This window comes from Halichoerus grypus, chromosome 10 (assembly GCF_964656455.1).
Source record: "Halichoerus grypus chromosome 10, mHalGry1.hap1.1, whole genome shotgun sequence".
NCBI lineage: Eukaryota > Metazoa > Chordata > Mammalia > Carnivora > Phocidae > Halichoerus > Halichoerus grypus.
Genome location: NC_135721.1, coordinates 754,200 through 766,430, shown reverse-complemented (window position 1 = coordinate 766,430; position 12,231 = coordinate 754,200). Strand labels below are relative to the sequence as shown.

General features: G+C 46.7%; 1 protein-coding gene across 6 annotated transcripts in view; it reads right to left on the bottom strand.

Moving 5' to 3' along the window:
- The window catches only part of SNTG2 (syntrophin gamma 2), a 218,882-nt gene that overhangs the window by 93,034 nt on the left and 113,617 nt on the right, over positions 1-12,231 (bottom strand). For all 6 annotated transcript variants that reach the window (XM_078055883.1, XM_078055885.1, XM_078055884.1 and 3 more), the window contains one exon: positions 5,047-5,174. In XM_078055883.1, coding sequence (XP_077912009.1) covers positions 5,047-5,174 — 128 coding nt within the window. The remainder of the gene's footprint in view (positions 1-5,046; positions 5,175-12,231) is intronic.

The following is a 12,231-nucleotide window of genomic DNA, read 5'->3' as shown; positions in this document are numbered from 1 at the left end:
CAGGAAGCCACGTCCTGGGAGAGCCCCCCACTGCACACTGAGCCAGAGTGGGACTCCAGGAAGCCGTGCCCTGGGAGAGCCCCCTGCAGACTGAGCCAGAGTGGGACCCCAGGAAGCCAAGCCCTGGGAGAGCCCCCTCCTGCAGACTGAGCCAGAGTGGGACCCCAGGAAGCCATGCCCTGGGAGAGCCCCCAACTGCAGACTAAGCCAGAGTTGGACCCCAGGAAGCCGCATCCTGGGAGAGCCCAGCCATGCAGACTGAGCGCGGGACACAGACTTGGACTGTCTGATGCTCTTCTTCGGTGATAATCACTCAAATTGTGAACTTCTTCCTTCAGGTTAGGCATTCGTATTCCAAAAAATTAGGAACTGCTGTAACCCTACATTAGGTATACTTCAAAGCTTCTTTAAACCTACAACTTTATTTTATGTTACCTGCACAAAATCTCAGGAAGCAGTGAAGTGTTAACATCTTCTCCTGCCGAACCTGTTCAAACAGACAAGGACGAGATCAGAAACAGCCTCGCTGGGTGAAGCTGCGGGGCCCTGGAAAGGCACAGGCAAAGGGCACTATCTTGATTCCAGACCCAGGGCTCTTTCCCATGCACAGTGTTCCTCCCTGGCGGTCAGACGGCTTCTCCTCGTCCTGGAGAGCCCGTGCTCTACGGTGCCTTATCCACAGTGATCTCAGGAAGCTTCCTCACATTGGGATGATTTTGGACATTTTGCAAGCATGCGGCTTCTCTTGTTCTCTGCATTTTCTCTCTACACCCCCCCACCACACACACACCTCAAGTCCGGGTGCTGGGAACCTAAACCAGCATCCTTCCCAAGGTACTGGGGGAAAGCACAACCAAGCCAATGGCATGTTTAGAGGATACACACCTAAGGTGTATCCGGACATGTGTATGCTGCCAGGGTGACAGGCTGGTGGGGCAGCCGCTGCAGGCAGATTCTAGAACAGCACCCAAGGGTCACACAGCTTCCTCAGACACAGATCGAGGTGCCGCTGGAAGGGGTCTGAAATCAGTGGGCCCAACCGATCCCTTCACACTGGGGTCTGGAGGTCAGCAACCAGAAGTCAGGGTTCCACGCACTGAAAACTTGGTGCTGCCTGGTAGGTGCGGGGACACATGGCATGGAACGTGGGTGGGCTTCAGCAGTGACAGCAGCCCTGGCCCCGGGGTCCTACAAACTCAACAACTGAATTCTGCCAACCATCCGAACAAGGCTTAAAGAGGCTCCCAACCACAGAAGAGAGCAGCCGGCCTCTAGCTGGATTTCAGCCCAGTGAGGCCGGACAGAGCATGCGCGGCCAGCCCCTCTGCCAGGCGCCGGCATGTGGGAGCCCTGACAGAACAGGACCGTGCTGGTGGGTGCACTCACCGGTCACAGGAGAGCAGAAGTGACTCAAAGTCCTCTTCATAACCATCGGCCCACCAGCGGCCATGCTCTTCTCCACGTGATGTTGGGGAAACATGTCAACAACTAACCCAGCGGCCAAACCACATGATTCTCTGTGAGACTCTGAACCATGCTTTACTGTGCAGCCCACGATTCAGTCTTCACCAATGGGGACGATAACCCATGATTCAGTCTTCACCGATGGGGACAATAACCCATGATTCAGTCTTCACAAATGGGGACGATAACCCACGATTCAGTCTTCACCAATGGGGACGATGCCAATGATTCAGTCTTCACTAGTGGGGACAAAAACCCACGATTCAGTCTTCACTAATGGGGACAATGGGGACAATAACCCACAATTCAGTCTTCACCAATGGGGATGATGCCAACGATTCAGTCCTCACCAATGGGGACAATAACCCATGATTCAGTCTTCACAAATGGGGACAATAACCCACAATTTGGTCTTCACCAATGGGAACGATAACCAATGATTCAGTCTTCACCAATGGGGACGATGCAAACGATTCAGTCTTCACTAATGGGTACAATAACCCACAATTCAGTCTTCACTAATGGGGACAATAACCCATGACTCAGTATTCACTAATGGGGATGATAACCCTCAATTCAGTCCTCACCAATGGGGACAATAACCCACAATTCAGTCTTCACCAATGGGGACAATAACCCACGATTCGGTCTTCACCAATGGGGATGATAACCAATGATTCAGTCTTCACCAATGGGGATGATAACCAACAATTCAGTCTTCACTAATGGGGACAATAACCCACAATTCAGTCTTCACTAATGGGGATAATAACCCACGATTCAGTCTTCACCAATGGGGATGATGCCAACGATTCAGTCCTTACCAATGGGTACAATTACCCATGATTCAGTCTTCACAAATGGGGACAATAACCCACAATTCAGTCTTCACCAATGGGGACGATAACCAATGATTCAGTCTTCACCAATGGGGACGATAACCCACGATTCAGTCTTCACCAGTGGGGACAATAACCCACGATTCAGTCTTCACTAATGGGGATGATAACCCATGATTCAGTCTTCACCAATGGGGACAATAATCTACCTATGAGCACGGCTCCCGCTTGGCCTCTGACCCACGCTGCCGCCACTGTCCCGACCGTGAGCAGAGCAGAGCTTCCGGCGGAGCCGTCCTGCAGGCTATGGGGGCCACAGGGAATGAAAGCAGTCTCCCTGTGACAGCTGGTGTTTTATCCTCAAATACTTCAAATGACTTAGGTTTATATTGGCATCTACTCATTAAAGAATCTTCCAAAAAAATTTCAGGAAATTCAGGAACCTCAACCATTACTGAGCCAATTACTTTGGGGAAATCCTGGAGGAAGAGATCCCGGGGGGTTCCCCACCAAAGATGGCAGCAGGGCCCCCAGCCACGGACTTCCTACCTCCTCACCCCGTGTTTCTGATCCGCTCTGAGACACGTCCTGAACACCCTTCCCAGGCTACCTTTGTTCAAGATTTAAAAAACTGCTCAACTTGAAATTATTTTTTATAGGAAGAATACAGTTTGATTTAGAATTGGTGTTTTCTGAACGTGTTCCTTATACTCCCCACTTTCTCCTTTGAGAGAAAATACAGCGGAGCTGTTGGATTCTGTCTGTTTGGGTCAAAATGGGACCAGAGGGTCTTCCAGGGAAGACGGGCCTCGTGGCTCCTCTCAGCCCCCAAATACAGGTGTTAATGTCAGCAGTGTCAGGACAAACAGGTTTTATCAAATGCAGTTTGAGTCCCGATTCAATATTTTGCTATTTTGCACCTTCTTGCCCATATTAACACCTTGCTTAAAATCATGAAGATGTCAGCAGAGCTAAAAGACCCAGAGCCTTCATAAAACACATGCTCTTGTCTCATGAGGCGTCCCAGGGCTTCCAGTGTGCTGGCGGGCTCAGCAGCATTCCCACCGAACAGGGCGGAGCGGCAGGCCCTGGCCGCATGCCATCCCGTAGGCGCATCATGCTCATCCCCATGGGCGCCGGCCCGTGGCCTGATGGGCGGGCTCTTTGTTGCCAAGAAGGAGACCCGTCTCAGCACCTCAGGCAGCACCTGGCTGGTAAGACACGGGCAGGTATCGTCCCTGGCGACGTCACCCTGTGCTCTGTGAAGGGGCATTTTGTTGCACACCCTGCAGACGTCACTGGGGGCACCGCCTGTGAGAAACAAGCGCGCTGACCCTCCGACCAGAAGCTGGTCCGCGTCTTCCCTTCCTCGAGAGAGACAGCAGAGTGGCCGGCCAGCATGTGCTTGGTGACATTCAGCGGCCCTAATTTTCCAAGAGCCATTTATTCAAACACAGGGGTAGGCAGAGATCAAAGAGCATAAGCCCCAGTCCCTACTCACCTCCTAAATAAACCAGCTCCAACCAAGAAACAGGTTGTCAGAAAACCACACACAGGCACATTTTACCAGGGATCTGTGGCCATAAGAACACTGGCTGCTTCTGTTACTATTAACTCTACACGTGGGGCCTACCTGTCAATCTCTCTCTACCCACCTACCTACTTCTGTGTCTCTCCTTCTACCTACCTACCTACCTACTTACCTATCAACCTATTGATCACCTATCTGTCATCTATCTACCCATATTTCCATCTGTCTCTTCCCACCTTTTGACTTTTCACGGCTACTGACCTTTTCCAAAGATAGCCACACATGTAAAACTCAAACTTAGAGGTGCCGTTCATGCTATTGTGTCATAAGCACCCCGTCACGGGTGTGCACGTTCACTGTAAGAGGCTGTGCAGCTAAGGTCAGTTAATACTGAAAATCCAATTATAACCATTCATCAAAAGCATTATTAGACAGACTTTCCTTTCACTGAAGGAAGAGACCCCAGGCCTCTCCCCTCCCCCACCCCACACATGAGCACACACAGGCACACATCTAGAGCGGGTGCACACACAGGCGCACACACGCGGGGGCACATTCTGGCAGGCGCACACCCATGCGGGCATGCACGCACATCTAATCAAACACAATGCTCGATTTCAAAACAGTAAACTCTTCCCTTGCTCACAGATCCATGGCTCACACAGTTCCCTGCACGCCTGTCTTACAACTGGAAATAACTGCACCATCTACTTACTCGCTGGCCTTTGCATGGTACCCTGGCAGCCACAGATGACATGCTTTGGATCTCTGAAGCTGATTAATTAACCACGCTCAAAAACTAGCAAGCGTCATGTAACATGGATGCTGGTCTAGCCTCTCATTTTATTAACGACAACAATGAGGCCCCACAGAGTTTAAATGACTTTTCTGAAACCACTTGCACCTCGGACAAGAATGCAGTCTTGTTTCCAATCTAATTCTGTGAATGTTTATAAGTGAATACACAATTTCTTATAATCACTATGTTTCAAAAGGACTAATGAGAGTCACGTCGCCACTGGACAGAATGCTTGCTAATAATTAACCCACTGCTGCTCCCATCACTGTTTTCTTCTAATGCCCGACTTACATCATATTCATCAATCTACCCAAAGACAACCGCACTCAGATACTCCGGAGCACCCCGTGACTAAGAACTGGTTCGTGAATGGGGTTCATGAGCTTTCGCCCTTTCAGACAGTGGTCACACACCTTAATTTCTCCGCTCCAGCCTTGTACCTTGAGATTCGAGCCATAGACAGCGGAACTGACAGGGTGTCTAGCCAGCGCTTCTCATACTTTGGTTCGTTAGCTACGGGCGAGGAAGGTGATGATGGAGCCTGTACAAAATAAAGGAGAGCCAACAGTCACAGAGTCAGTGAGAAGGCACTGAGTACAGGGCAGGACCAACACCGTGCCCCATCCAATTCACATCAGATACATTTCAACTGTTAAGAAAGCATGTAGTAATTTCCTCAAAGACCTAGAAAGAAATAAGTGCACTTCTATGTGAATTTAAACTATTTCTTTTTTTAAACAAAATATGGCACAAAAGAGAGGAAGGTCAAAGGGGAAGCGATGGGGAGAGAGGTGCTGAGTCCAGGAAGCCGGAGGGGCTACCCCAACTTCCAATGTCAAAGCAGAGCGACTCTGGGTCCAAGAGACAGTATCTACTAGTACTGATCACATTCACAATGTCCAGGTCACAAGGCCACACTGTCTGGTGGGTGCGGGCACAGTGTGAGGCTGGTGGGCACGGAGAGCGGGCCACTCCTGTGCAGAGCCTGCAGACGACAGGAAGGGGCGTGGAAAGTGCAGAACCCACGCACACAGGTTTGTGACCCGACCCCACGTGGCGGGTGTCCACCAGCAGCAGACTCAGCAGAGGGCTCTAGGCAAGAGGACCCCCGAAGTTCCTGTCTGAGTTCTGGGGGTGGGGGGAGGGCGACAGCCGCCTGATCCATTTCACTGTGGAGCCCACAGTGAGGACGAAGAAAGCAGCCCTGGGCAGGGGTGAGGGCATCGGCCAGGTGACAGCAGCGCCTGACTCAGCACCACTGGCTCCAAATGTCCAGTTTCACGTAAGAAGCAGACATCAGGTCTCCACGAGGCTCCCTTTATAGAATCAGTGGGCTTTTCTGGGGTGTCCCAACGCCCTCTCCTAAACCAGGGCAGGGGCCCCAGCAGAGAAGGGGCACGCCAGGGAGTCCCCCATGGCACCTGTGCCTTGCTCTCCACTCCGGATGTCCAGCTCCTCGCCCTCTTGCTAAGAGAGAGTCAAGGTCCCCGCCCTGCAGGGAAGCCTGCACCTGCCCTCCTACGAGAACAACATGCAGAGTGAGTCCAGGTGGACCTTCTGGAGCCTCATCTCCTCAGGAAGCTCAAGTGCCCAGTGTAAGCTTCACACTTGGGAGCGAATGCCCACCTGAGGGAAGTGCCTCCTGCAGAGAGCAGAAGTTCTCAATTCTAATTTCTGCCCCCAATTTAGTATCAGCTTAGTAGCTTGCAGAAGCAACGAGGCATGTTTCCACCCGCCGAACTGAGCGCCGTGGGCTGTACCTGTCAGCGCTCCGCGACCTACACAGGTAAGGCCGGGGTTACAGGCCAGCTGCCCCCGGCCGCGGGCGACGCCGACTTCAGAGCAGGGAGACACGAAACATGCCCTCCTCCTTTGATTCCCTGAAGAAGAAAAGGCCGCTCTGAAACCCTGATGTGTGACTGACCAAGTCCCAGGACCCTCCCCGTGAGCGGCCTCAGTGACCGTGAGACAGACTCTGAGCTGAGGTGGCACCGCGGAGGTGTGTGGCCAAGGCGTGGGGCCGGGGGAGGTGACACCGCGTCAGGGCTGGGGCCGCAGGGCAGGGCATATCCCCGCTGTACGGAGTCCCCGCGGTGACGCCCTCACAGACCTCCCTTCTGTTTCCCCAAAATGCCACGAAGGAGACGTTTAAGAAACTCAAGGAAAACTAAGTACTTATAATACAAGATTTATAAAATTGGGGGAAATGAATAAAAGTAGATGAAAGAAGATACCTTCAAATATCTCACTCGCCACACACAGGCACAGTGCATGTGTTTCTGTTCTCTGCACGCACGTACACACGAGTGTGACAAACAGCGCCTCAGGCTACATTCTCTGAGTACGGCAGAGATAGGACTGCACCCCAAATGCTCGGGAAATACAAAATTCAAAAAGAGAAAAAAATCGGTCCAAACTTCATCATTCATTTTGTATATTCCCTGATGATCTTTTCCCTATTCTCTCTTTAAAACCTAGTTGGGGTCCTACTGCCAATAATCATCAAGGGTAGATCAGAAAAGAATGTCTACTGGTCACAGTTGATACAAAGGGACTTGAAGGCAGACATCCGCGCCCAGATGCAGAGCACTTTCTGGTAATAGAAACTCTGCTTCTGGAAAGTGACTAAGATTTGTTCTACTTATTCTTTGTGTGGGGAGAACTCTCTCTTGCTCAGTAACTCCCTTGGAATGATGTCTATATCTGAATGTCACTTAGCAATTATTAGCATTTGCTGGAAGAGAACACAGTGTCCCCACGCTTTACAGGATTACCTAACACGACTGAGGCTCCACCCGAAAAGCAGAGTAAAGCCTGGCCCGAGAAGCTGGTGGCCCCGTGGGAACGAGTGGCAGCTGCGAGGGAATAAAGGACGATTCTGCAGGAATGAGCATCAGCGGAGGCTGCGGCCTGACAGCGGCATCCATAATTCCCCCAAGTGCAGAGGCCGGAGCTGAGAATGAGGGAAGGCGGGCCTCCCGTGCGCTCCTGAGCCAAAAACACCAATGCCACGTCCTCACCTCTGCTGGACGCCTGAATATGTCAAGTCATTTTTTAAGAAAAAATATTATTTTAATACTTTATGTTTAAATAAGAGATTTGAAAGCAACTTTTTAGGTATTGCTGTCGTATTTCTACTTTGGATAATTGTGGATTTTGCAATTCATCCTTTAATTTTTAACTGAAATACATTGAGGCATAAATTTCCTACATGTACTGATAGACGCACAGTTTGATGAGTTTTGACATTTAGATATACCCCAAGCCTCCAGAACCTAATTCCCTATGCCCATTTGAAGACAATTCTGCCCTCCAGCTGAGGCAGTCGCCGATCTGATTTCTGTCAGATCAGGTACTGTAGGTTCGGACTCTTTCAGAACTTCTATAAATAGAACCACACGGGAAATATTTGCATTCAGCTCCATCCAGCAGGAAGTCTGTGAGATGTATCTGCAGATCATCCATCTTCCATCAGGGAGCAGTATTCTGTTTGCATTCACCTGCTGAAGCATCTGGGTTGCCTCCAGTTTGAGGATATTATAAACACATTCCTTGTGCTGTCAGTTAAGTTTGGGGTTTGACTACTGGGCCAGGCTTGCATTGCTGGGATACCTGACCTGCTCAGGACGATTTATCCTTTTGACTTTTTCATGTTGTTGACCATTTTTGTACCTACATTGATGAGGGTTGTTGTCTGTGATGTTCATTACTTACCATATCATTGAAAGGTTCTGGCATCAGTATTATCCTGGCCTCGTAGAATTAGTGGGATGTGGGTCATCTTCCTCTATCCTCTGAAAGACTTTGTGAAGGTCACATATTATTTCTTTGACAGAATTCACCAATTACAGAATTGTTGTGTTTATCATCCTAAACAGCCCATCATAACCCCGCATGTGATCTTGGTGAATGCTCCATGTTCATCCTATAAGCTTTGGGTGTAGTTCCATCTAAAATCAGTTAGGTTCCAGTTGATTTATAAGGTTGGCTGTGTCCTTTATGTCCTTACTGATGTTCTGTCTACATGTCCTATCAACTTCTGCACAAAGAGTATTAAAAGCTCCAAATATGATGATGGGTTTATTTCTCATTTCTGCCAGTTTTGAGTTCATGTATTTGGAAGCTCTGTTATTATTAGGTGCATGTCATATTTAGGATTATAATGTTTTCCTGATGAGTTGATACTTTAACCATAATGAAACACTCCTCTTTGGTTTTGTACATTCTTGTCTTGAAGACTACTTTGTCAGACATTAACAAAGCCACCTTTTTATGGTTACTGTGTATAAGACATATATTCTCCACTCTTAATCCCCACCTGTCTGTACCTTTATATTTAAATAATATTTTCAGTAGTAAGGGTCTTTCTAATTCGGTCTGATAATTTCTATGTTTTTTTTGTTTTTGTTTTTGTTTTAATTTTATTATGTTAGTCACCATACAATACATCATTAGTTTTTTATGTAGTGATCCACGATCCATTATTTTCGTATAACACCCAGTGCTCCATGCAGTACGTGCCCTCCTTAATACCCATCACCGGGCTAACCAATCCCCCCTCCCCCCTCCCCTCTAAAACCCTGTTTGTTTCTCAGGTCCATAGTCTCTCATGGTTCATCTCTCCCTCCAATTCCCCCCGCCCATTTTTCCCTTCCTTCTCCTAATGTCCTCCATGTTATTCCTTATGTTCCACAAATAAGTGAAACCATATGATAATTGACTTTCGCTGCTTGACTTATTTCACTTAGCCTAATCTCCTCCAGGCCCACCCATGTTGATGTAAAAGTTGGGTATTCATCTTTTCTGATGGCTGAGTAATATTCCATTGTATATATGGACCACATCTTCTTTATCCATTCATCTGTTGAAGGGCATCTCGGCTCTTTCCACAGTTTGGCTATTGTGGACATTGCTGCTATGAACATTGGGGTGCATATGGCCCTTCTTTTCACTACATCTGTGTCTTTGGGGTAAATACCCAGGAGTGCAATTGCTGGGTCACAGGGCAGCTCTATTTTTAAATTTTTGAGGAACCTCCACACTGTTTTCCAAAGTGGCTGTACCAACTTGCATTCCCACCAACAGTGTAAGAGGGTTCCCCTTTCTCCACAACCTCTCCAACATTTGTTGTTTCTTTCCCTATCCATTTTTGCCATTCTAACTGGTGTAAGGTGGTATCTCAGTGTGGTTTTGATTTGGATTTCCCTGATGGCTAATGATGATGAACATTTTTTCATGTGTCTGTTAGCCATTTCTATGTCTTCTTCAGAGAAGTGTCTTTTCGTATCTTCTGCCCACTTTTTTGACTTGATTATTTGTTTTTTGGGTGTTGAGTTTGAGAAGTTCTTTATAGATTTTGGATACCAGCCCTTTATCTGTAGTGTCATTTGCAAATATCTTCTCCCATTCTGTGGGTTGCCTCTTTGTTTTATTGATTGTTTCCTTTGCTGTGCAGAAGCTTTTTATCTTGATGAAGTCCCAAAAGTTCATTTTTGCTTTTGTTTAACGAGCTTTTGGAGATGTATCTTGAAAGAAGTTGCTGTGGCTGATGTCAAAGAGGTTACTGCCTATGTTCTCCTCTAGGATTTTGATGGATTCCTGTCTCACGTTGAGGTCTTTCATCCACTTTATCTTTGTGAATAGTGTTAGAGAATGGTCGAGTTTCATTCTTCTGCATGTGGCTGTCCAACTTTCCCAGCACCATTTATTGAAGAGACTGTCTTTTTTCCATTGCATGTTTTTTCCTGCTTTGTCAAAGATTATTTGACCATAGAGTTGAGGGTCCATATCTGGGTTCTCTACTCTGTTCCATTGGTCTGTATGTCTGTTTTTGTGCCAGCACCATGCTGTCTTGGTGATCACTGTTTGTAATATAGCTTGAAATCGGGCAACGTGACGCCCCCAGCTTTGTTTTTCTTTTTCAACATCTCCTTGGCGATTCGGGGTCTTTTCTGATTCCATACAAATTTTAGGATTGTTTGTTCCAGCACTTTGAAAAATGTCATTGGAATTTTGATCGGGATGGCACTGAAGGTATAGATTGCTCTGGGGAGCACAGACATTTTAACAATGTTTATTCTTCCGATCCATGAGCATGGAATATTTTTCCATCTTTTTGTGTCTTCTTCAATTTCTTTGATGAGTGTTTTGTAGTTTCTAGAGTATGGATCCTTTACCTCTTTGGTTAGGTTTATTCTGAGGTATCTTACGGTTTTTGGTGCTATTGTAAATGGAATCGTTTCTTTAATTTCTCTTTCTACAGTTGCGTTGTTAGTGTATAAGAAAGCAACTGATTTCTGTGCATTGATTTTGTATCCTGCCACATTACTGAATTGCTGGATGAGTTCTAGTAATTTGGGGGTGGAGTCTTTTGGGTTTTCCACATAAAGTATCATGTCTGCGAAAAAAGAGAGTTTGACTTCTTCTTTGCCAATTTGAATACCTTTTATTTCTTTTTGTTGTCTGATTGCTATTGCTAGGACTTCTAGTACTATGTTGAACAACAGTGGTGAGAATGGGCACCCTTGACGTGTTCCTGATCTTCAGGGAAAGTCTCTCAGCTTCTCCCCATTGAGGATGATATTTGCTGTGGGTTTTTCATAGATGGATTTTATGAGCTTGAGGAATGTTCCCTCTATCCCTATACTCTGGAGAGTTTTAATCAGGAAAGGATGTTGTATTTTGTCAAATGCTTTTTCTGCATCAATTGAGAGGACCATATGGTTCTTCTCCCTCCTCTTATTAATGTGTTCTATCACATTGATTGATTTGCGAATGTTGAACCACCCTTGCATCCCGGGGATAAATCCCACTTGGTCGTGGTGGATGATCCTTTTAATGTATTGTTGGATCCTATTAGCTAGGATTTTGTTGAGGATTTTGGAATCCATATTCATCAGGGATATCGGTCTGAAATTCTTTTTGATGGGGTCTTTGCCTGGTTTGGGGATTAAGGTAATGCTGGCCTCATAGAATGAGTTTGGAAGTTTTCCTTGAAATATACATTTTTTGAAACAGCTTCGGTAGGATCGGTATTATTTCATCTTTGAATGTTTGGTAGAATTCCCCAGGGAATCCATCAGGCCCTGGACTCTTGTTTTTTGGGAGGTTTTTGATCACTGCTTCAATCTCGTTACTGGTTATTGGCCTATTCAGGTTGTCAATTTCTTCCTGTTTCAGTCTTGGCAGCTTATAGGAAGGAAGCTTATAGGAAGGCCTCCATTTCATCCAGATTGTTCAGTTTATTGGCATATAGTTGTTGATAATAATTTCTAATAATTGTTTCTATTTCCTTGGTGTTAGTTGTGATCTCTCCCCTTTCATTCATAATTTTATTAATTTGGGTCCTTTCTCTCTTCTTTTGGATAAGTCTGGCCAGTGGTTTATCAATCTTATTAATTCTTTCAAAGAACCAACTTCTAGTTTCATTGATCTGATCTACTGTGTTTCTGGTTTCTAATTCATTGATTTCTGCTCTAATTTTAATTATTTCTCTTCTAATGTGTGGCTTAGGCATCATTTGTTGCTTTTTCTCTAGTTCTTTAAGGTGTAGAGTTAGTTGGTGAATTCGGGATTTTTCTGTTTTTTTTGAGTGAGGC